The sequence below is a fragment of the Panthera onca genome, chromosome E2, assembly GCF_046562875.1.
Source record: "Panthera onca isolate mPanOnc1 chromosome E2, mPanOnc1 haplotype 2, whole genome shotgun sequence".
NCBI classification, from domain to species: Eukaryota; Metazoa; Chordata; class Mammalia; order Carnivora; family Felidae; genus Panthera; species Panthera onca.
The window spans coordinates 3,187,070-3,211,679 of record NC_138353.1 but is presented as its reverse complement, the minus strand read 5'-3'; the positions used below and the strand labels follow the sequence as shown (position 1 = coordinate 3,211,679).

General features: G+C 60.4%; 1 protein-coding gene across 2 annotated transcripts; it reads right to left on the bottom strand.

Annotated features, from left to right (window-relative positions):
- Window positions 1-398: 398 nt before the first annotated feature.
- On the bottom strand, window positions 399-21,693 carry PPP6R1 (protein phosphatase 6 regulatory subunit 1). 2 transcript variants are annotated; one of them, XM_078439279.2, is made up of 25 exons: window positions 21,152-21,693; window positions 12,825-12,982; window positions 12,348-12,580; window positions 11,889-12,075; window positions 11,644-11,781; window positions 11,484-11,549; window positions 10,074-10,186; window positions 9,875-9,988; window positions 9,340-9,502; window positions 9,103-9,255; window positions 8,847-8,981; window positions 8,443-8,507; window positions 8,236-8,351; window positions 8,064-8,149; window positions 7,817-7,906; window positions 7,634-7,731; window positions 5,584-5,641; window positions 5,314-5,489; window positions 2,594-2,718; window positions 2,350-2,497; window positions 2,181-2,251; window positions 1,997-2,078; window positions 1,512-1,622; window positions 1,352-1,430; window positions 399-1,248 (listed from the first exon to the last, which is right to left on the bottom strand). In XM_078439279.2, exons 2-24 carry the CDS (start codon window positions 12,948-12,950, stop codon window positions 1,355-1,357), a joined length of 2,730 nt encoding a protein of 909 aa, XP_078295405.1. In that variant the 5' UTR covers window positions 12,951-12,982; window positions 21,152-21,693; the 3' UTR covers window positions 399-1,248; window positions 1,352-1,354. The 2 variants fall into 2 exon arrangements, with proteins under 2 accessions (XP_078295405.1, XP_078295404.1); XM_078439278.2 differs by having other exon boundaries at window positions 1,359-1,430.
- Window positions 21,694-24,610: the final 2,917 nt, after the last annotated feature.

Sequence of the window (24,610 nt, the reverse complement as noted above, 5' to 3'; positions counted from 1 at the left end):
TTGGTTGGCTGGCCACCTCGGACGCCCTCTGCTCCACTGCAGGAGCTGAGGCTCAGGGGCTTCTGCAAGGTCACCCAGCCGTGTCGCTCCCCCGCCCACCGCTGCCAAGGCCAGGGATAGACCTGCCACCTGTGTGTGGAGCCAGGAGCCGGGACACACAGAGACCCCAGGTCAGGGGACCTTGTGGGGACCGGGTCCCAGACAGGGCTGGGCAGGGCTCTGCCCCTCTGCCCCAGGCATTCCTCCTGCGCTGAGCCCGAGTGACCCCACCCTCTGCAGAGCAAGGAGGTCCAGGAGCCTAACTGCGCTCTGCGGGCCACACCTGGGGTCACGAGGCCACAGTGCAAGGACAGCTCGGGCTGCCCCTCCCCGAGTCCCAGAACTCAAGGTCTCAGTGGGAATCTTAAACTGTATTTATTTATTTATATTTGCAATATGAAATAGAAGCTGGGCACGAACACACGCACACTCACGCCAGCCTGGGGAGGGGGAGCTGGGACAAGGTCACTTGGCAGCTGGGCTGGACCCCAGACCCTCGGGCATGGGAAGGGGACCCCAGCCAGACCCCTGCCGACCCCCCGCCCCGGGGTCCATGGGAGGTGCGGAAGTCTCAGTGAGTGCATCAGGGCCCCACAGGAATGTCCCCGAAGAGACCCCCTCGGATGGGGACCGCCAGCTCCTACAGAGGCAGCAGGGCCAGGCAGGGGTCCTCTAGCCCCCAGCCCGGGTCAAAGTGCAGGGTCCAGGGCAAGGGTCTGGGCAAAGGCACGGCCCCCACTCGGGCCCTCCCCCGAGGCGGACCTGAGCCGAGTGTGGGTGTGGGCATCTGCACCGGAGGCTGGGGGCGTGGTGGGGGGGGGGGGCAATGTCCTCGGGATGGGATGAAGGTCCAACCCGCTGTCCCGCCCGCCTGGCCTCCTCCTGGCTCTCCACCCACCCACTCTCTCTATATAATATATAATATAGGTCTCTCTCTCTCTCTCTCCTTTCTCTCTACTCGACTCTGTATCTTTATTCTAGGAGACAAAACTCCATAATTTCTTTTCTCAGTGCAAATGGGGGTGGGTAGGGGCCTGTCTCCCTGGCACCAGGCTCCTGGGAGTCCAGAGGAGAGAACGTGGGGGCAGATGGGGGGGGAGGGGGTGATGGGGCAACAGGGCCATCGTGGGACCCGCCCTGCCCCCACTTGGGCCGGGTCCACGTGGAGTACGGAGAATTCAGCCGCCACCACCAGGACCAGGCAGTTACCTGGGAACCAAGAGGGAGACCCAGGTGAGCAGCCCGCTGCCCCCACCCCTGCAGCCCCCCGCCTGCCCAGCCCCAGCCCAGCTGCTCCCCAGCCAGCCCTCACCACTCACTGGGAGCCCAGGGATGCTGGCCCTCCCGGGGCAGAGCCGCTGGACATCGGAGGTGGTGTAAGGGCCTGGGCACTGTCAGAGGAGACAGATGTAGGAAGGTCAGTGCCTCCCCCACGTGACCCCGGCTGCCCTGGGAGGCCGCACCACACTCACCTCTGGCTTTGGGGGAGCCCTGAGGGCTCTGGGCTCTTCTCCCCCTCTGTGGTCTGGGGGTGCTGGCAGGCCGCGGGGGCTGGGACGGAGGTAGCAGGGTCTCTGGTTGCACTGTGTGTAGAGGGCGGATCGTCAGTGGGGCTCCCATCACCAATACCCTGTGGACCCTCCCACCCCTAAGAGGTGCACAGCCCAGGGTGGACCCTCCCATCAGAGACCCCTGGGAGCCACCAGGCAGGAGGAGATCCAGATAGCTCTGCACACCGCCTGCCCGCTTCTGGGAGCCTTCCCAGCCCTGCAGCCCTGGGCTCCAGGGTCCTCTGTGGCATCCACACGTGGGCGCAGGCACAGCAGCGGACCCTCAGTCGCCACAAGGCCCCGAGGCCGCAGTGCAGACCTGGGGGGTCCTCTGAGGGCCATTCGGAGCAACTCCAGGGCAGGACCAACCTAGGGGCCAGGCTCCACCTGTCTCCCGAGCCGCTCACCTGTTCAAGGAGCTGGGAGTGGAGCGTGTCCCTCTGAGGGTGGCCTGGAGGTCCCCGAAGCTGACCAAGGCCTGGCAGGGGGCTGTGCGGAGAGAGGCCAGGAGACCTGAGCTCAGCGAGGCCGGGCATGAGCAAGGCCAGGGGACAACGGGGTGGGCGGCGGGGCTGGGCAGGCGACGCTCACCCGAGGGCTCCGCTACTGTGCTGCCGTCTGTGGCTTCCTGAGGTGCTGAGGGGGACGCGGGGTCCTGAGACCTGGGGGGAAGGCAAGGTGGGGGGAGCAGCTCAAGGGCCAGCTGGAGTCAGCGCTCCAGCCCAGGGGCCCAGGGACTGGGTAGCCACTGCGGCCTTACCTGAGCTGCAGGGTGGAGAGGTCCCGGGGAGCGCCGAGGGGCCCCTGTGGGGCAAGGAGACCAGAGCTCGGCTCCTTCTCCCCAGAGTCTCGGGAGCCGGTCGGGGTGTCTGTAGGCACTGGGTCAAAGGTGGCTGGCCAGCTGGGGCCTGGGCAGGGGGAGGGAGGAGGGAGGGGTGAGCACGGCAGGCGGACACCCCACGTGCGCCCCGGCATGCCCCACCCTGTGTGTTGTGTTCACCCACCTGGAGGCTGGGGGCCAGGGCCGGGGTGACAGGGGGGCCTGGTCCTCCCACCGGCTGCTCGGCTGTCACCGTCATCCTCGTCCTCCTCATCGTCCTCATCCTCGCTGTCTGTGCTGCCTCCACTCCTGCCCGGAAACCACCGGTCAGCGGCTATGCTGAGACATAGCCAGGTGTCCTCACTACCCGGGGACGACAGAAGGGATGGACGAGTGGGGGCGGCAGGGAAGCCACAGCACAGGCAGGTCAGGGCCTTCCGGGGCCCATGGGGTGAACAGATGCCAAAGCCCATCCTTAACGAGAACAGCCTCCCCGCCCCCACCCCTGACCTGACACTCTCCCTCCAACCACACACTCGGGGCGGCTGCTCCAAAACTGTGCTCTAAGTATCGACTGACACACGACCCCAGCCCGGGGGACAGCCCGACTGGCCTATGTGTCGCCAACTGGGGAATGGTTAAGAAATGACATGGCTCCTAAGATGCCGAATGCACCATGGTGTGAATGGTTACCGACTGGAAAGGGACCCATCTGCACACAGCTGAGAGTAAACGCAGACGTTCAGCAAAGAGAGAGCAGAAGGGAGCTTCCAGAGTCAGGGCGGGGGGGGGGCGGCAGCGCATCTCCTAAACCCACAAGGGCCATCACACAAGGTGGAGGAAGCCCAGATGCTCCCCAAGGCCAGGAGCAAGACCGGGGCTGCTCTCCACTTCTGCTCAGGACCATACTGGAGGCCAAGGAGGCAAAACAACGAATTAAGAGGCATCCGGATCAGAAGAGGAGGAGTAAAGCTCTAACTGCAGATGACGTGACTGTGTTCAGACGACCCCAAGGAATCCGCTAAGACTGTCAGAGCGAGTGCCGCAGAACACAACGTCAACGTGCAAAAACCCACTCTATTTCTGTACACTTGTGACAATCTCAAAATTCCACTTATGTAACATATGTAGGGATAAATTTAACACAGGAAGCATGAAACTTATACCCTACAAAAGACCCAAACAGAAAAAAGACGTTCTGTGTTCACGGACTGGAGGATGGGATGGGGCTCGCAGGGCACGACCTGAGCTGACCTACAGGTTCCAGATGGGCCCTCTCAACCCTGGCTGGCTTCAGTTGTTGAAATTAACAAGCTGATGCTAAAATTCACACCGAATCCCAAGGGACCCTGAATAGGCCACGCAGTCTTGAAATACAACCACAAACTTGCAGTCCTCACGCTTCTTGATTTCAAAAATACAACACGACAGTAATCAAAACAGGGATGGGGCGCCTGGGTGGCTCAGTCAGTTGAGGGTCTGACTCTTGATTTCAGCTCAGGTCACATGATCTCACCATCATGGGACTGAGCCCCACATCAGGCTCTGAGATGAGCATAAAGCCTGCTTAAGATTCTCTGTCCCTCTCTATCCCTCTCCTCTGCTCCTATGTTCTCTCTTTCTCTCAGTAAAATAACAAAAGAAATTAGGGGGTGGTGCCTGGGTGGCTCAGTCAGTTAAGCGTCCAACTTCAGCTCAGGTCATGATCTCACGGTTCGTAGGTTCAAGCCCTGCATCCGGCTCTGTGCTGACACCTCAGAGCCTGGAGCCTGCTTGGGATTCTGTGTCTCCCTCTCTCTCTGCCCCTCCCCTCCTCACACTCTGACTCTCTCTCTCAAAAATAAACAAGCATTAAAAAAAAATTTTTTAATGAAAACAAAAAAAATTAAAGACAAGGAGGTCTTGGCATAAGGACCAATGGACCAAAGAGGCCAGTATTAACCCACACATACAGTCAAATGATGTGTGACAAGGGCACCGGGTCCATTCAGTGGCGACAGGGCAGTCTCTTCGACAAGAGGTGCTGGGAAGACATTCACACAGAGAGAAGAGGAAGCTGGACCCCCACTTCACACCATAGACACACAGCTCACCACGGGATCAAAAGCCTAACTGTGAGACTCTTGGAAGAGAACGTGGGGTGAGTCATGACTGGGGTGTTCAAGGACACACACAAGTACACACCAGCCGGGCCAGTAACACAACAGCACGCCCAGCAGATGGGAAGTGAAACACAACCACAGCCATGGTGGGGAGGGGGGATGTGTGTGTGTGTGAAGACCTCACAAGCAGGAGGAGGAGGCAAAATCTACCGGGCAGGAAGTCAGGACAGCGCCACCTTCAGGGGGCACAGTGGCAAGGGGATGGCTCCACTCCCTCATCCGGGTGCTGGCAAAGGGGTGTCTGTGCGGCTGTGCACGAAAAAGTTAAAACTACACAGCGTGATCCTCAAGCCAGAAACCACAGGGACAAAGGCCCTGAGCACCTGTTCACCAGGCACGAATCTGGGGCGTGCAGAGAGCTGGTCACAGCCTGTACGGGAGACACCATCACCGCCTCTCCTGTACTGGAGCGAAGGCACACCAATGCCACGTCGGTGGCTCTGTGGGGACACCCGAACGAGAGCGAACACGGGGAGAACAGAGCGGAGAGACAGATTCACCTGCACCAGGCCATTCCTCAAGGACCCACCTCTCTCCGGCCACACACGAGCCACTGCCCTATGCCCTCTGTAGCCGACCTCAGCTTAGCTGGGTCTCTGGCATTCAAAACCGAAGTGCCCCACCTAATACACACACCACGTTCTCACGCTTCTCATCCACACTAGCGGGCGAAAACCACATCTCGGGGCCCCGACCGCCCCGCGCGCCGGGCTCCCGGCTGCAGGAGGCGGAGAGGACTCACCGCACACCCGGGGGCTGGCCCGGACGGGCTCCCCTGGCCAGCTGGCAGCCCTGCCAGGCACCATCCTCCTCATCAGATTCCCCGGAGCCCTGGCCCTCCTCCTCGTCCTCGTCCTCCTCGTCATCAAACTGCTGGATTCGGTCCTTGTAGCAGATCTCCAGCAGGCTGGCATTGGGCTGCGGGGTGCAGGGCGGGAGGCCGGGGTGGGCGGCACTGTCTGCAGGACCCCCCGCCCCCACCCCCGCACGGCCAGGAACGGGGGGTACTCACGTTCTCGTCGTCGGCGTTGAGGGAGAAGGTGATGTTGGCGGTCTTGTCGAATGGCGCGCTAGGAGGGAAGTGCCACAGCAGTGAGGCAGTGGCCGCGTCAGGGCATCTCGAGGTGGAGCACAGAACGCCTCCGTCTCCTGTCTCAGCCCTCACACAGGGACGCCCGTCGAGGCGTAAAGATTACCGTCGAGGTGAGCTCCTTACGCAGGCACACGCTTCCCCGGGGAGACAGGCTAGTGCCCACGGTGACTGGGCCCAACGCGGCACGGTCAGAAATGGAGACGCAACCGTGTGCCGACTCTGACGAACGGCACCTACTCTGTCTGTTCCCTATTCTGTCCCCGTGCTGCCCTGGGCCTCTGGTAGCTGGAGCAGGCCGCGTGCAATTTAAGCAGAGACCAAAGAAACAAAACCGAGTGAGACCGTGGCCACGGGCCACAAGTGCGGGCTGTCGTCATCCCTCCTGTCTCCGACGAGTGAGAGCCGGAGGTTCCCAGCGCCGGGCCACAGCACACACGGCCCGCACGTCCAGCCCCAGCTGGAGCGGGGCGAGTCTGGGGCTGGGACTCGCCCCATCCCGCCCACCTCTCACGCCTCTCGGCCTCTCACCCCTCTCACCGGGCCGACACCCAGCTCCCTCTGCTCAACTCCCTTTCTGAAAGCCCCACGAAACACTTCCAGCGCCAGGGAAGTCAGCGCACGCGCTTTCGATGCCGACACAAAGTGCTGCCGGGAGCGTCACTTAGTCTCCCCCCGCCAGTCTCCGCCCCGTGTCCTTCACTCACTTCTCTGGCGGCGTCGGACATCTGTCCGTCCGTCCCCCGCGTTACGGATACTTCCCACGTTACCACGTGCCCCCCTCCCCCCAGGAAACACTGCCACGAAGATCTGTGGACAAATGGAGGTCAGTGATCGGAGCGCTGTCCCAGCTCCCGACACCGAGCAGACACGCCCACACGGTGTCCTCGCGACCTCTCCACCCAGACACGCAGAGCTGGTCCCGGCTGAGCAGTCCACTCTGGCAGCCTGAGCCCTGCCAGGCAACGTCTTCAGCTCCAACATCCTAAAAATATTCATCTACCTTCCATTCTACAACACTTCACGGCTTCCAAGGTTTTTTAAAAGAGTCTGTAGCCCCACTGGAAATGATGTGACGGTGGAGGCAACAGTTTCCATCAAGAGGACAGCTGGTAGTCCCCACACTGTCCTCCACCAGGGCAGGGTCTTCTCTAGGGTCCAGGGCTCGGAAACACAGCCAGAACCGCCAGGCCATCCATGTACCAGGCTCTGAGCTGGGCAGGGTAGCAGCGGACACAAAGCTCACGTCCACATAGGTGAGGCAGCCCAGCCGCCAGCCAGTGCCCATCACGCAGCAGTGATCCTGCTCCCACACTGGCCAACACGCACCTCAGTCTCCCCAGCTCTAACGGGGCTCCTGAGCCCTAAGCAGAGGAGGATGGTGGGCACATGATAGGACACCACCCAAGAAGCACCCAACACACTGCTAGCGATGAAGCAAACGCAGACAGGGACCTCAGCTCAGCTGCCCCCGACCCAGGGACATCGTGGCCCCCCAGCCCCCACAAGTGACACTCAGCCACTGGTCCTCTGCTACCTTCCAACTGCTGCCACTAGATTGCTCATACAATTTACGCGATGTTAGAAAATCCTAATTTTCTTCTCTTGACTATAAAAGCAACAAATACCTGTGCTGGAAAGCTCGGAAAATAAAGAAGAAAGTTGGTGACGGCAACACCAAGTTAAAATATTATTACACCACAATTACAAAGAAGCACAACTAGTCACTGAGAAAATTTCTCCCGTCAGCCTGGGGCCTGTGCAGGCGAGGGGATGTGGGGGCCACTCCGGCTTCGAGGACCCATCCCAGGAGCTCCACACGGCCCAGCTCAGGCCCAGCTCGGCACAAGGCCTGTCCCCACCCACACCAGGGAAGATGGGAAAGATGGCAGGAGGAGCCACAGGGCAGGTGAGCGCTCACTTTCCGACCCACGGCCCCGTGCCCCCACCCTGTCAGGGAGGGCACACTTACTTCACACTCTCTTCCTGCTCCCCAAACTCCTCGTCGTTGAAGCCAAAGTGGTCGATGAAGGCAGAGGTCATGCGCTGCATCTGGAAGTCCATGAAGGCCTGCGGAGGAGGGGCGGGGCGGTGGTCAGGGGCTGGGTGGGGCCCGGAGGAGCAGGGTAGCCCCCCTCCCCGCCCCGCAGCCCACCTGCTGCAGCACCGCCTCCTCCGGGAAGCTGAACTCCTTGAGCCGGTCGTCCTCATCGTCGCTGGAGGAGTGCAGGTGGTGGGTGCTCACCTGGGACGGGTGGGCAGGCAGGAGTGAGGACCAAGGTGGGCAGGGTGTGGGCGGATAGGGGTGAGGACCAGGGCGGGGGAGGTATGGGCGAGTAGGGGCGAGGACCGGAGGGGTGTGCGCAGGGGAGAACCCCGATGGAGGGGAGAATCAGCCTCACCAGGTCCACTGTGTTCTTCCTGTTAGTTTCTGCCAGGGGTCCGGACACGAAGGCCTCCCACTGCTCCTGCTGCTCACTGGGCAGGTCTGCTCCGAGGGAAGGGGACAGGTCGTGAGGGGCCCCACGGCGTCCTCCCCTGCCCTCCAGAGCTGGGGTGTGCCCAGGCCCTCACCCTTCAGCAGCTGCCCCAGCTGCTCAGCGTTGGGCCCCTTCTCTGCGTTCTGCACCAGGGCGTTGGCCAGTCTCGTCAAGTGGCCCATGTAGCCCTTGCGAGGGCCCCCTGCAGACCTGGACAAGATCAGAGGCCGAAGCTGGACACTGGCCACACCTGCCCCTGCCCCGCCCTCCCCTGGGGGCAGGGGGCCCGGGGGATGCTCACTGCACGAGGTCGTTCTCCTCCCAGGAGGTCAGGATGCGCTCTACCAGGCGGCACTGCTGCAGCAGCTGGGACAGCAGGGTGGGTGTGGGGGCGGGGCCAGACTCCGCCCCTCCTCCCCTGCGTCCCTCCAGCCCCACCCCCATGGAGGTGCTGCTGGTCAGCTCCTCCCTGAGGCCCTGGGCTAGATCCAGGGAGGCCATCCCTCTGTCTCCCAGGACACCCGCTGCCCTGAGGGCACCACATCCTGCACCTACCTGCACATCACCCCCCATTTCTCGAAGACAGACCTAAGACAAGGCCGAGCCCCACCCCCAGCATGCACAGGCGCCCAGCAGGCAGACCTGGGGCAGAGCCCACCTGAGGGGACAGGAGGGGACAGAAGGGGACCTGGGAGCCCAGCTCACATGTTTCACGACAGGGTTTGGAGCAGGTGTCTCGAGGCCACTGTCGGAAGGAGGCCCAGCGCTCAGCATGGCACTCACACACGACTCCACTTGGGCATGCAGGAAGTTGTTGAACACGTAGTGGAAGAAGAGGTCCTGGGTGGGGGAAGCACAGGCTGGCGCCGAGGCCCCCCACCTGCCCTGTGCCCCTAGCCCTGCCCAGGGGCCCCCGCCCAGTCCTGACCCCCTCGGCCCCCCACCCCCCTACCCTCCGCACCAGCATGGTGTTGGGCACATCCAGTGCCAGGAGCTCCTGGGTCAGGGCTGCATCGTTGGCGCTCAGGGCACTGGCCAGCAGCTTGACCACGTGCAGCCGGGTGTTGCCCAGTGGTGGGGCCAGGCTGCCCCACGTAGTACGCAGCGGCTCCAGCTACAGGCAGAGGGGTGGCTTAGCGCTGCCCGGGATGTGGGGCCACCCTCCCTGCCACCCTCCCTCCCCGGCACCCCAGCCCACCTCGGGGGGCTCAAGCAGGAGCTGGTGGAAACGGCCAAGGCGTGGGCGCAGGGCGTGCAGGGCACCTACGCTGGACGTGGTGCTGTCCAGGGTCGCCTGGGCCAGGAGCTCCAGCTGCCCGTCCACACTGCTAAAGAAGTTGTTCACGGTCACAGACTCAGACCTGTGGTAGGGGACAGGACAGAGGACCTGTGTGCATGGATATGCACACGTGTGGCACTTCTGGGAGTGAAAAACTGCTTCCCTGGGAAGGGTAGGGCAAGGACCAGGGGCGGGTGCTCAGGGACTGTGCAGGACAGGCCCCACTGTCTCAGGCAACCACCTGAAGGGCCCTGGATTCAGACAGCTACCTCCAAGCCACAGGCGGTTTATTTGGCCTCAGATATGAGCAGAGGACTCTCTTCCCGGGACCCTAAGTGACCACCAAGAAGGGGCCAGCCCTTGTAGAGGCCATGTCCCCATGACTTTCGCCTCTAGATGCGAAGGCAGGGCTCTGAGGGATGGCTCAGCCACCTGGGGGGCTGGCCCCCCTCACCTTGGCCTTCTGGGCTCCAGCAGGGTCAGCAGCACCTGGATCCCGCTCACGATGACAGACTGGCTCTGCTCTCCCTCCAGCATGTTGCTTAGGAGCTGCTCGATCGTCTCCTGCCTGGGGCAGGGGACAGGGCGGGGTCAGGGTGCAGGGCTCTGGACAGTTTCCCTCCCTGGGCCTGGGAACTGCCCCGCAAACCCACTTCTCCAGGGTGGCCAACAGCTGATCAGGCTCTGGGCTGTCCTGGACCTGGATCATCTGCTCCCGGCTCAGGCGGATGATGTCGCACAGGGACTGGGACGCATTGGAATGTTGCTGGGGAGGCAAACAGAGAGCTGAGGACACCAGCCCAGCTGCTGGGCCCTCGTGAGCTGACCAGCTGGCCTGTAGGAACACAGACATGGGGAAACACAGACATGGGGAAACAAATGCCGAGGGAAAAAAAACGAAGACACCAAATGCTGGGAGAGGACAGATGACGAAGAAACGGGAAACCCAGGAAAGCTTCCTGGAGAAGGTGACACCCCATCTGCTATAGCCAAAGGAGGGAACGACCAGATAGATGTCCAGCGTTGGTGAGTGGATAAATACCGGTGATGTGTCTGCATGCCAGAACATTCCTCAGCCTCAGGAAGGGACGGAGCACTGACATGCCACAACACAGGTGAGCAAAGAGGCCAGTCATGAAAACCATGTATTTCGTGATTCCATTCGTACAGTGAGTCCAGGAAAAGCAAACCCAGAGACAGAAAGCAGACTGGTGGCTGCTAGGGGCTGGAGGACCGCAAGGCAATGGAGTGACAGCTAATGGGCACAGCATTTCCTTTCTGGGGTAATGAAAAAGTATTCTAAAACAATGTGGCAATAATCACACAATTTTGTAAACACGCCAGAAACCACTGAATTGTGTTCTAAATAGGTGATCCACATGGCACGTAACCTATATCTCAACAAAGCTGTTACAAAGAAAAGCCAAGAGAGAAACATGAACACAACTCTTGAGGGTAACCTACTGAGCAGCTGCCAGGGCCCACCTGTGCAGACCCCAGACCCACCCGGACCACGGGCCGCTCACTCTTCAGAGCTCCTGTGCCACAAGGCCTGCACAGCCCTCACCCTACAGGGACGGATACTGGCTAGATGTCCAGGGCTAACTCCCCAAGCCCGTGGGCCTCGGCTCTGTAAGCCAGCAGCTCCGGAAGATATGGCGAGGCCCCGTGAGCTGCAGTGAGGATGCGGAACCTCTGTACGGATTCTCTGAAGCACAAGTAGGGTCTATCTGCCAGGTCACAGTCAGCAGGGGAGGGGGCGGGGGGGGGGGGGGGGGGGAGGCTGGCAGTGAGGGGGCCTAGAGCCCGAGGCCCCTCGCCAGGCTGCGACCCATCAGATGCTGGGCAAGGTCCTGGTTCACCAGACCCCGTCCGTGTGGGTCCGGCCCCTCTTACTCTCAGCGAGAGCCTCAAGGGCATGCACACACCAGGTTCTAAAGCTTCCCTTCTTCACCAGTTCACCTCTTCGGAAGGGAGGAGGGGGCAAAGCCGGTGTGAAGAGCAGATCTGAGGGAAGAGGCCGGGCCACAGGTACGAACAGCAGGCGAGTAGGGGACACTCACATTGTCATCCTTTGACGGGTGGATCTGATCAATGAGCCGCTGCACGATCTTCTCCTCATTGAGCCACTGGGGGGTGAGAAGGAGGGGCGCTCGGCTCACCGGCCCCGCCCACCTCCGGCAGGCCCCACCCCCTCCCAGCAGGCCCCGCCCCCACACTCACGTTGACCACGTCCTGCCTCAGCTGCGGCCGCTCCACACAGGTGAGGAGACGCAGCAGCAGGTCCATGATGGCCGAGGTGCCGATGTGCTGCAGCAGTAGGTCCACGAAGTCGTCCTTCTTCCGCAGGAAGGACACGAGCTGGGGGCCAGAGGGGCAGCGCTCGTCAGGCTCGTCACTCGGCCCGACCCAGCAAGGCCCGCGCACCTGCCCGCCTGCCCGCCGCCCTGGCCCTGGTGCGGCGGTACCTGGTCTGTCTTGCGGTTGATAAGGATGCCCATGACCTTGCTGAAGAAGCTGGCGAGCAGTGGGTTGAGGCTGCCGCTGCTCTGCAGGAAGCCGTAGAGCCGGTTCAGGAGGGACTCGTCGGCACCCAGCGCGTCGTTGATCTGGGGCACGTCTGAGGTCAGGATCTCGCAGGCCACGCTCGGGTACCTGGGGGGTTCACGTCCAAAAAGGGTGGCAAATGTCAGGGAAGCTGGCGGGGCCATCCTTGCCTTCCCATGCCCTCCTGTCAGAACCCACTCGTGGCTCCCCACTGCCCCCAAGGCTACAGTCAACCTGAGCTTGGACCCGACCCCCACCGCCCTTCTCCCAGGCCCACCCCCAGGTGACCTCTGACATCCGCCTTCACCCCTGCTTCCCGGCCCCCCGCCTGCACGGGGCCCAAGTAGGGCAGTGGCCGGGACGGACGGGGTGGGGCTCACTTGTAGCGTAGCCGCTCCTCCCCGCTGGCGGGCGGCTCCTGGGTGACCCAGGCCACCATGGCCTGCAGGTGCGGCGGCTGCAGCAAGAAGTCCAGCAGCTTGCGGTTGACGACCTTGCACTCCTGCAGCACGTCCTCTTCATCCAGTAGCTCGGGCAGGCTTAGGTCCTCCCGCTCCAGCAGCGCGTCGAGGTGTGAGCTCGTGTGCAGGTCAAACTTCCAAAACATGGCGCCCTGGGGGCGGGGCCTGTCACACACCAGCCTCTGCCGGCTCTGCCCCGCCACGCCCCACTCCCTCCACCTCAGCCACCTATTGCTGGATGACCATGGCAGCCTGACAGGGCCACCCTCTAGTCCAGAGGGTAGTGCACACCTGAGGCCAATGGCCCTGACCAGCCCTCCGCCCCCAGTCGCGGGTGAAGTCTGGGGGCGGAGGTGGGGGGGGGGGGGGGAGGAGAGGGGCTGGGGGTGCACACACGTGGCCTGCAAAGAAGAGCCCTGAGGCTGTGCAGAGCCCCTGCGATCCTGTCCCCGTCCAGGGCCTGTGTCCACGGTCCCAAATCTGGGCAGGGACCCTGAGAGTACGGGTGGGAGCAGTGCTCATCCTGGAGCCTCTGGCATCAGACTCGCTTCAATCTGTATTTGAACAAATTCAAATGCCCCATGGTCGCCAGCATGGGGCTGCTGGCCAGCCCAGCAAATCACCATGCCACGTGCAGGGCGTGGGGCGGCGGCAGAGGGAAGTCTGAGATGTCTCCAGGCTGTGGCTGTTGCCTGGATTCTACATACACACACACAAACACACCCAACCCCCCCCCCCCCACCCAGGGCCCAGGACAAGGAAGAGGAAAAGCGGGGGAGGGGGCCCTCCCAGAAGAGCCTCTGACTGGGGCCCAAAGGAACCAGGACAGGGTAACTGACTCAGTGGGGAGGAGGACAAGGCTGCGTCCCACCCCCGACCCACCCCAGCACAGGTAGTTAGGCACCACCAGGAGCACTTCACTGGGAGCACTCCCTGGGTGCCTGGGGGTCTGAGCCCACTATGCACGTGGACTCAACCAGGCCTCTACAAAGGCCTACGGCTCCCAGTCCAGACCTCCTGCTAGGCCTGCCCTGCACTTGCCACCAAGCTCCCAGGCCACTAGTCCCCCACGCAGAGCACCCGTGGCCCCCCTCTGAGGACACGTCGCCACCCCACTGCAAGACAGGCAACTCATGCCCAGGAAAGTTGGGGGCTCCCCAGCACCACACAGGTGCTGACCAGAGCTCACATTCGTCACCTGCCTGTGAAGACCACCTAAAGCAGAGGCCACCGAGGAGGGACTGCGAGGCCCTCCCTCACCTTCTCTGCCCCACACCACCCACCATGGAATGGAGCCCAGGCCCAGAGCACAAAGTGGCTCTGACTCCCTCGGGAGGCAGCCAGGACTCAAAGCCAGGGCAGAGTGGCACACGCATGGCTTTGGTCCCTTCGAGACACCGCCCCCCCGCACCCAGCCCTCCCTCCCAGCCTCTGCGGGAGACTACTCACCTCCAAGCGTCCTCCCCACCCGCCGTGCCCTCCCGCCGTGCCCAGGAACAAGTGGCTCTAAATTTGCAATGATCCCAGATCTGGGGCCCTGGCGATTCCTCGGCCCTGGCTCAGGACGGCGGCAGGTGGAGTGGCGTAGACACCACCATACGAGACGGCAGCAGGCACCAGGTCCCTGCCAGGGTGGCGGGGGGCCCTCCCACAGGCCCAGAGGTCCCGTCCCACAGCACACAGGGACTCTCCCGTTAGCCCTCCACCCTCCACTCCACGCTGGCCACTTTTCTAAAACACAAACTTGAGTGCCTGGTGTTTGCTCGCGGCCAGAAGCCCAAAAGGGCTCCCTGGGTCTCGCCATTTGAGACCCCAGGGGCCCCTGCCAGCCTTCCAGCCCGCTCGGGCCAAGCCCAGCCTCCCCTTGGACCTCCACTCCCACAGCACTGGCACACACCGGCTCTCTCACACCTACACGGCGCCTCCCCGAGGAAGCTACGGCCTGGCTCCTCACAGGTCATCCTGCAGCTGCCATTTAGGGGTGTGCCTCCCCCAGCCTGCGGCCGGCCCTCCTGAAGAGGTCCCTGCAGGACATCACTGCCCCAGCACCATGCTGGACATCTAGGCCTCCCGGCATCACAGGAATGGGCGGGGCGGGGGGGGGGGGGGCCCTTCCCTAACATGCCAGACTGATGTCCCACATCAGCTGTGTACTGACAGCTTTCAGGACCGTCTGGCCTTTATCTCCCCCTACTCTCATGACTGCCCCCCAAGAAGGTATGGATGGCCCCATTTTACAGGCGAGGATGCTGAGGTGCACAAAGGTGACTGTCCACCCAAGCTCCTGGAAGGTAAAGTCTCCGGGCGGGGGGCCTTGTCCTGTTCACTTACAGAGGAACGGGCAGGCTCAGGCCCAAGTTTGGGCAGGGCCAGCTTGGCCTGGCTCTGCCATCCTCACCCAGACTCTGACGGCCAGCCCCTTCCCGGTCCTCGGGGGCTTGGCGGGACACTCAGCTCCAAGTCTAGCGCTTACTCAGGAGACACCTCTGAATTCAGGGAGGCACAGCCTGCACACCTGCCCATCACTCAGCCACTGGGGGCGCTTCTCTAACCTGCAGAACCCTCACCCCGACCAGGCCCCGTCACCTCTCTCCATTCTGTTCCACAGGCATCCAGGACCGTCTTGCTAAGATGGAACCTGACCACGTCCTGTCTGCTCAGGAGCCTGAGAGCTTCCCTCCGCTCTCAGATACGTCTAAATTTTGCCCCGGCTGCAGACTTGTGTGAGCTGGCTCCTCCAGCCGCCCTCACACCGCGTTCCTCACCTGCACTGGACACACCGGCTTGTGTGCAGAGCACACTTGGCCTGGGATCTTCTTAGCAACTCTGCTCTTGCTGCCTCGCCGGCCTGGGATGTCCCAGTAACCGGCTCCTTCTCATCCTTGGGGTCTCCTGCCAAGCGTCTACCCCCCGAGAGGGTGGAAGCAGTGCTCTGGCACCCCCTCCATCCACCAGCTCTGGAATGTGCACCCCGGTCTGCACGACAGTGTGCTGTCACACGGTGCACGTGCCCTGGTGCCCTGACCAGATGACGGGCAGCACAGGCAGAGCCTTCCTCGTTAGGCTGCTGTGAGCGCCCAGGGGCAGCACCCTGCACAGCACCTGGTACGCGATTCGATTATGTTCAAAATAGCAGCAGAAAGATACCCCCGTCTGCAACCCCCCACGTGCATAAGGCCCCTGCCCCCTCTGAGGCAGCAGGTGACATATCTGCCAGGGCATCGCTCCTCCCATGTCCCCCCCCCCCCCCCCCCCCCCCGGTTAAACCACAGTCACAGGTGGAGGTGGGGAGGGGAGGAGGGCTGAGCTGGTGCTGAGTGTGCACCCCCGGGCCGTGTGACGGGGAAAACATTGAACATCACCCCCCACACTCTAAAGTACTCAGCGACTCTCCTTTGCATGCAGGCAATTCCCTCCATTTGCTGAGATCCTAGACCTTCTCAAGAAACCCTTCTACGCTTGATGGACGTCCTCTCTCTTTGGGTAACAAGTCTGTGACAGGCCTTGTGCTACAGGCCAGAAAACTAAGGGCTGGCACAGGTGACTCACCAGCCCCAAGGCACTGAGCTGGGCAAACCTGGGGCCAGGACCCCCTTGAGGGGCAGCCACCAACCAGGCTGTGAGAGGCAAGGAGCTCAATATGGCAAGCACACCACCTCCTTCTCCACTGGAGACTCACGTGAGGGGGAGACCAGAGAGTTCAAAAGACCCCCTAAGCCCAGGGAATGAAGCCAGTCACCAAGGACTGCGTGTTGTAGGACGCCACTTAACGTGAAACGTCCACAAGAAGCAAACCCATAGACAGAAAGCAGATTAGTGGCTTTCAGGAGCTGGGGGAGACTGGGCGTGGGGGTGGGAGAGCCTGCTAATGGATATGAGATTTCCTTTTGGGAAAAGCATATCTAAAAAAAAACCCCAAAAGTTCTAAAATTGAACGTACACAATTTTGTCCGTTACACCTCAATGAAAAAAACCTACTACGGTGATGTTTGCACAACTCTGAATATACTAGAAACCACTGACTTGTGCACTTTAAATAAATGAACCACATGACGTATAAATTGTATCTCAACGAAAACCACTACCAAAAACAAAACCAAAGTTGCTCAAGCCTGTGGTGACAGGGCCGGGGCCAGGCCTCACTCTGTGTCCAAGTCACCCAGAGCTAACCAGACGCCAGCTGCCAGAGAAGCTGAAGCACAGAAAGCAAGCACAGGTTCCCCCTTCCACAACCCCAACATCCCTGAGCTAAGCGGGACCCCCCACAGCTGAGGGGCAGGGTGGGGATGGGGCCCAGACAACATCCCCTGAAAACCTACACACCAGCATGGGCACCTGGGCTCCACATCAAGACAAGAGAGTGAATATTCCCATTTGACAGACATGGGAACAGGGGCCCACAGGGACAGGGCCGTGGCCACCAAGACTCAGACAGCCCCCCTATCCTGTCTACTGGCGGAAATTGTCAAAGCTGAGGCCCACCCACTTCCAAAGCACCTAGTTAGAGGGCACGGGATCAGGGCATCATCCCCAACCTCTCCCACGGGTTGATTGTGGACAGCAGCTAGGGTTTCCTTCCCCAAGCTGCTTTCCAGAGAGCCGGTGTAAGGTGGGGAGGGGCGGGCGGGGGAAGGGGGGAGAGGTGGGGAGGGGTGGGCCTGCCCACCGTAAGACAGGAAGGTGCCGGGTAGTATGGGGAATGAACTCCAGGGGCCTCAGAACCCAGGTGGCCCCTTAAACTCTCAGAACCTAAGGTCGTTCCTCCAAAAATCAGAGAGGCTGCAAGGATCACACGCAAGTGAATGGCGGCTGGTGCCTACAAGCATCACGTCTCAAGCTCCACACAGAACAGAGATGGAGATACAGGAAAACAGGACAACAGGAACACACACACACACACACACACACACACACACACACACACTCTCTCTCTCTCTCTCTCTCTCTCTCTCAATTCACTCCAACCTCAAGTCCTGATGGCCAACCCCATCTTCCCACTTAACAGAACTTGCTGGAAGCCCTGGGAATCGATGGGCCGGAGGGGGGGGGGGGTTCCATTCTCACTCTAATGGGGTAAGCCTGGGCCAGGCACCTGGTATCCTGGAGCCTCATCTCCTCATCTGTGAAATGCGTTCACAGCCCTCAGGAAGAGTCCTGTGAGAACGGCCAGCTCAGGCAGGTGGTCCTGACATGGCAGTGCTGGGCAGCTGGTGGCCCCTTCCTGTAGATCCCTGACCCCGCCGAAGCCCAGACACTCCCAGCGGGACGGAAGGAGCTGGACAGTAACCCAGGGGTGATAGCTTCAAAACCAGAAAACCCAGAGACAGACTCTCCGCACACCTGCCTGAGCGACCCAGGTCATTCAAATACTCCGGCAGGCGCCTCGCACGCCACCACCCCCACCCTATGCAACTCTTAGCAAACTTCAAGAAAACGGAAGTGACTACCACTGGTTTTTAGCAACCGTTTGAAAACCATGACTGGCTGCAAACGGAAGAAGGGGAAACTGTAAATGAGAAAGGAAGCCATTAAAAAAGAAAACCACCTCTCTCTCTGCCAGCTTGGCACCATCGCCACGGGTCTCTTGCTCTGCTGTGTTGTTCTTAGGCCTGTGACAGCAGCTGCCCTCCCAGGAGCCTGCCCGCCCCGCCCGCCCCTGCCCTGCCCAGGCTCAGACAGGGCCTGACTGCAGGGCCCAGAGCGACGGCCCCACTGCACCGCCGATCTGCCTCCACCATCTCTGTCGGTGCCAGGGAGCCCGGGGCCCGATCCTCTACCTTCCACCCCTTCCTCGCCTGCCCTGGCCATGAAGCCCCTGCAAGCAAGCGCGTCTGGGGTGGCCACCTGAGTGGCCCAGGGGCTCAGGGGAGGGTCTAGCGCTGGCAGAGGCCGTCTCTGGCCTGCAGGCGCCGCCACCCTCAGCCATCACAGGGCCACAGGCTGCTGAGATGAGACACGAGCTCTAGCAGGGGAGAGAACCCATGACTGAAAGGCCGGCCTCAGCCCCTTGAGCGCTCAGCAGGTCCAAGGGCTATGAGACCACCTCCCTCAAGTCTCCCCAACTGTCAGCTCTCTGCAAAGTCTGGAAAGGGAGTAGGGGACTTCGATTCCGAGGATAGGACAACAGTAACGGCGACACCACGACCTCTGAGTAGGATGCAGAACCCAGCACAGACCTAGCAAGGTAGGCAGCAGGATGCCCATTTGGGACAAGGGGCCACTGAAGCCAGGGAAGGAGGGACCTGGCCACAGCCACAGAGGACAATAAGCTGGGACTTGTCCATGGCTTGGGAAAGCCTGGGAGGGGTCCCCAGTTAGGGGGACACCCCAGATCACATTCTCCCAGGGGAGGTGGCCACTTGGGTCCAACCGCGGGAGATGGAATAATTAGGAATTAGAAGATTGCAGACCCCTGGCCAACGACTAAGGAGGGACCTGAAAGCTCACATTCGGGACTGTCACTTGGATCAGTTATGGGTTCAAAGGAAAAAAGGAAAACGGCTATCAGATTTCGAAACAGCCCTTGGAACACGAAGAGGAGCAGAGTCAGTGTTCCAGGGAGATCCAAAGTCAGAACAGCCTGGGTTCCAATCCTGCCTCTCCAAATATAATCCCTGTGGCCTTGGACTCCATCTCCTCCCTCGGGAGACACCTCACGGTTACCATAAGATCACACCTCCCACGGGAAGATCTATAAAGCGGGTGTTCAAAGAGAAAACCATGCTTGGCCTGGAAAGGAGGGCGTGTCCCCACCCCCCACGTGCTGAGCCTGCCCTAGAGAGCTGGTGAGCCAGGGGCGCCCGGAAGGCCTCTCGTTTTCACCAAAGCTCCCTGGCCTCTCTCACCTCATCTCTTGCTGCAACCCGCATGGTGCTCAACACTCCCGCCACACCTGGCTGCTCGTGGGCACCCTTGCCTCTGCCCTGGCTGGCTGCTCCCTCTGCCTTCCCTCTAGCTCTTTGGGCCTGACTAGCTCCTCCTGGGTCCTTCAGGCTTCAGCACAGACACCACTTCCTCCAAGAAGCCTCCCCTGACTTTGTTAGGGGCCTGCTCCACACTTCCACAGCTTCCGTGGTCACCCTGTGACAGCATCCGAGAGCTCTGTGACAGGATCTGCCTGTTCAGTCACCTGCCTCCCTCTGCAAGACGCCGACTTACCGGGACTTAGCATAAGGCCAGGCCCACAGCTAGAAATACTTATTAAAAAAAACACCTCAAGTCCAGAGGGGGAGCGTGACCTGTTGAAGTCACTTCCCGTAGACCCTGAAAAAGTGCTGGTGATCGGGGTAGGCGGGAACCAGAGGGCTCTCCTCTGATGCAGAGAAACTGTAGATGAACCAACAAAAATCACTGAAAATACTAAAATAAATCAAAATACACAACTCAGAACACACAGCCACCCACGAGTACCAACAGGGCAGATAAGGCAAAACTGTACACGACACCCAAGCTAGAGAGCAGGGTTTCTGCACCGCAGCACTGCTGATATCTGGGGCTGGAAAATACTCTGTGGCAGGGGCTGTCCCGTGCACTGTACAACGTCCAGCAGCATCCCTGGCCCCCACCCACCAGTAGCACCTTCCTCATAACAATCGGCACCTCCTGCCATTGCCAAATGTCCCCTGGAGGACACAAGCGCCCCAAGTTGAGAGCCACTGCAACACGTAATCCCAAACCTAGTAAGAATACTCCTAAAAGCTACTGATCCTGGAGCACTTCCTGTGCCTTGCGTGAGGGTCCAGGCTTCCCGAAACGGCCCACTGAATCCCCACTGAATCCCCAGAGCCGCCGAGTGAGAAGAACACTGACATCAGCACCATTTTACACACCACTGAAGTTTCTTTACCACTCCGAACCCCGTACCACACCTAACGCATCTTCCTTTCCAGAAACATCTTGCCTCTGGGGCCGGAGTGAACGGTAACGTCTGTGGCCTCAGCCCAGGCTCAGGTGTGCAAAAGAGCGAGCAAGAAAGACCCTAACCAGGAGATCACATTCGAGGGGCTGGACAGGGAGCGGCACCAAGGCCCTCCACCCGCCCGCTCCCGACACTTCTGCAGACCACTCCCCGGTTCCCACCTTCACAGGCTTGCACGTGCTGCTCCTTCCACCCGGAAGGCCCGTCTTCCCACTCTCCATCTGTCAACCCCCTACTCGTCCCTCCCAGACAGAGAACGCCACAGCCACCGAGCCAGGCTCCCGAGCCCCTCCTCTGCGGCCTGCAGGCCCTGAGCCACCTCCATCACAACACCCCTAATTGTGACTGTCCGGCAGGGCCTTTGTCTCCCCAGGGCAGGGCCTGGGGCTGGTCCCTGCCTCTGCCGCCTGCCTTCAGCAGGCCTGGCTGGCTCCGCAGGCTGCTTCCAGAGCCCTCCTCACACGCTAAGCCGGGCAGGGAGCAGGGAGAGCCTTGCTGGTCTAGTGGGCCTGAGCCCGGGGCAGGGGTACGGGCAGGGTCAGAGGCGGGGAGTCTAAGGACAGGAAGGGGGTGTTCCAGGGAAAGGGGCTGAGGAGGAAAAGATGGAGATGTCCCAGGAGAGTGGGGCTGAGTCCGAGGAGGGGAAGTTGGAAGCGAGTGGGGAATCGGAGGGAGACCGAGGAGGTGAGCTGGCCGGCGGGAGGCCGAGAGGAGAGACTAGGGAACTTGGCCGGGGTGGGGGTGGGGGGGGTGTCCGAGACCTGGGGGGCTGAGAGACCCTCGGGGAACCCGGGGGCCCGCTCACCTGCGCGGGGGGGCGGCGGTTCCTCGCACTCGGGGCTCATCGGGGCGCCCCCCCCGCCCCGCCGCCGGCGGCTCCGGCCCCGCCTCAGGGGCCCGGTATGAGGGGGCGGGGGGCGGCGGGGGCTCGCGCTAGCGCCTTCGGGCCTAGGGGGCTCCCCGCGCGCCGAGCTCCAGAGTCCGGGGGTCAGCGCCGGCCGGGAGCGGACGGAGGCGGGCGTCCGGGGCTCGCCGGCGACCGGGGCCGCGGAGAGGTCGGTGCGGCCGCGAGGCCGGCAAAGGCCCTCAGCGGGGAAGTGGTCCCGGCTGGCCCGGCCCGGCGGCGCGCGGGAAAGCAAAGGCCGGTCAGGGAAGACGTTGTCCTCCGCAGTCCGAACAGGCCGCAGGGCTGAGCAGCGGCCGACGGAAGCCGAGGCCCACTTCCTTCGGCGCCCCCTTCCTCAAACAGACCGCGTCTTCGGACTCTGCAGTCGGCTCGGAGCCTCCGACGCCCGGCTCCGTCCGCCACTATCCCACAATCCCCTAGCGCAGGGGCACGCAGGAAGCCCCGCCCACCCGCCGCCGTCCGGGTGCGCGAAGGCCGCGCGCCCGGGCCCGGGCAGTGCGTTTGCGCGCGGGGCACAACCACGCCCCTCCGGCCCAGCCAGAACATGGCTGCGGATGCGCTTGCGTTGGTTTGGGCCAACGGTCTCTCCCTGAATAAACCCAGACAACCCAACGCGCAGGCGCCACCGCACGCGGATAGCGTTTGTCTACGACTCCGTTCCAAAGTCCAGAGCAAATCCTGCTCCAGGATTTCTCTTCCCACTCGCTCCTTGTGGAAATCCATTCCGTCTCCTCCAATTATTTCCTGCTTTCGCTCCAGGGTCCAAGTCCTGGGTAATCCGCACCCGGTTTTCTCTCCAACCAGGGCCCCGCGCGCGTCTGCCTCGCGCGGTTCTCGACGCCTTCTCTGTGCGTAAAGCTGACTTAGGTCTCGCCTTAGGTTTTTGCCCAGGCCTTGTCTTTACTGTTGCCTCTGTTTCCCCAATTTGTTACAGGCCCTTGCTCATGTTACAGGCCCACTGTAAGGATCAGACGAGTGCGTGCGTGTACGGATTCCTTTCATTTTTTTAACCTACAGATTTACTTTTTTTTATTTCAGACACATTGAATCGTATGTTTAGTACATTTTCCTGTTCTTGTGGTTTGTTCCCCATTTCAAGGATGCCAGTTATGCATTTGCCTTTCACATTTGTTAGCTCCTCTGTACTTGCTTTAATCTTTCTCATTTCCACCTGTATTTGCTTATTATCATATGTCTCTTCTTCTGGTCCTTGCTATTTCCAGTGGATTTGCTGCATGAGCTAATTTTTGGCCCTTGTATCAGTTATCTGCTGCTGTGTAACAATCACAACCTCAGCAGCATGCATCTATCATTTTCACAGCTTGGAGCTGGCCAATGTGAAGTTTGGCAAAGTTGGTTCTGTTTCCCATGTCTCTCGTATTCTGGCACCATGGGCTACCCAGGGCACCATCTCACAAGGAAAGGGAGAAGCAGCCCAGGTCGAGCCCATCTGTTAGCGCATTTCAAGTCTCAGGTTGCCTCATATCTGCCACCATCCATTGGTCAAAGCAAGTCACACAATCAAGCCCAAAGTTATGGGGAGCAGGCACATAAATTCCACACACCAACAGAGTGGGGAAGTGTACTTCTCTTATGGAGGTGGAATGGGAGGGAGTAAATATTTCCTGAACAATCCACCATAGTCCTCTATTTGTTTCCTTAGTTTTGCCAATCTTAACCTTTTCATCATTGGGGATTTGTTTTTTGTTGTTTCTTCAATTTTTTGAAACATTTATTTTTGAGAGAGCGAAAGAATGGAGGATGGGCAGAGAGGTGGGGGAGACAGAATCTGATGCGGGCTCCAGGTTCTGAGCTGTCAGCACAGAGCCTGACATGGGGCTTGAACGAACCAGCTGTGACATCACGATCTGAGCCAAAGTCTGAGCCACCCAGGTGCCTGGGGATTTGTTTTTGTTTTGGGGGGGGGGGGGGTTGTTTTAAAATGGACCCAGGTTCCTATTGTAACTCAGCTTGAAGCAGTTGTGATGCATTTCCTTCTGTTCCTCGGTCATCTTTTCTTCAGTCACATTCTTTTGTCTTTTACTCAGCATTTTGCTTGCTTTGTTCCATGTTTGCACAGTTGCCATATTATTTTAACACATAAGCTCAGGAACTGAGAGACGAGGGGTAGCCCTTTTCAACCAGCAAAAGAAACCTGAGAAGTTGACATGGTCAGTCTGGAAGAACCTGGGAAGCTGCAGCAGCTTTAAAGACCAAAATCTGTGTCTCCCCCCTATCAGGACTCACAGGTTGGCGATGCTGTTATGCATAAAAAATTGGAAGGCGCTTAAAGTGTCTGGTGACAACGCTCATTCCCCATTGTTCACATTTCCACACGGAGGTACTTCTATTGCTTAGTGTGTCTCCCCTGGCCTCTCCAACCCCTTTAGGGGCTGAGGAACAATTTGCCAGATTGGATGGGCATCGTGGCTCACGCCAGCCCTCCCTCTCTTAGAGCCAGCTTGCCCAGTGCGGCCTGCGGCACCCAAGGGGAGGCCTCTGCTCGTCCAGTGCTGCCTGTGACCAGACAGGCAAGCATGTCTCACGCTGGGGGGAGTAGCAGCAAGACTAAAGCTACTTTCTCTGATTGGCCATAATGGTAATAAACGTGATACTTGAGCTCCAATTCTTGGATTCTGTAGCTACCTTTCAATTTATCCTGAACTTGGGAAGAAGGGTGAAATAATTGGCCCATCCCAAATCCCAAGAGTACGAGTAAATGCCACACGAGAGGAATCAGCGTGTATGAAATGGAGCTGGGAGACCAGGGTACAGGAGGAGCACAGCTTTGAAGCCAGCCCGGGTCTGAAACCTAGCTGTGTGAATTTGCCCACGCATCAACACCCTGGGCTCACATTCCTCGTCTGAAAAATGGCACTGGTCACGAGCCTTGGTTACACACGACCAGACTTGGTTGAGCTGACAAGGAATTTATGAAAGGGGGTGAGACCTGTCTCCGGCCCCAATATCTGATAAGGCTGGGGATCTCTCAGTGCTCTGCAGCCGGGAGCAAGGCCCATGCCCAAGCCCTGGGCAAGTAGAGCGCTTCGGGCTGGCCGCGGTGCACCTGCTCCCGCTTTCCCCCCATCTCCCGCGCCCAGAAGCCGCGCGGTGGGCTCTAATTGGTGGGGCTGACGTCACGTGACATGCCTCTGCACGGGATGCTGGGAAGTAACATGGCTCCCGCCTCCGGGCAGGCCCTTTGGACATCAAACGTGGGGGATTCTTCTGATGGAGAAATCGGCGACGCTGGATGGTCAAAAGGGAGGGCGGGTGTCCACCACACTCCCTCTCAAGAGGGCCTGAGAAGATGAGAGACGATGGCTCTGGATTTTAGGGAGCAGCACTTTTCTTTCC

What these genes read in the sequence shown, in the direction of transcription:
- PPP6R1 (XM_078439279.2), bottom strand. Translation starts at nt 12,950, where the DNA reads ATGAGCACTGCTCCCACCCGTACTCTCAGGGTCCCTGCCCAGATTTGG. An exon ending in GCTGGGGCAGCTGCTGAAGG is followed by an intron (nt 8,150 to 8,235) that starts GTGAGGGCCTGG and finishes CCCTCGGAGCAG; the next exon opens with ACCTGCCCAGTGAGCAGCAG. An exon ending in GGGCTCCCCCAAAGCCAGAG is followed by an intron (nt 1,431 to 1,511) that starts GTGAGTGTGGTG and finishes CTCCTCTGACAG; the next exon opens with TGCCCAGGCCCTTACACCAC.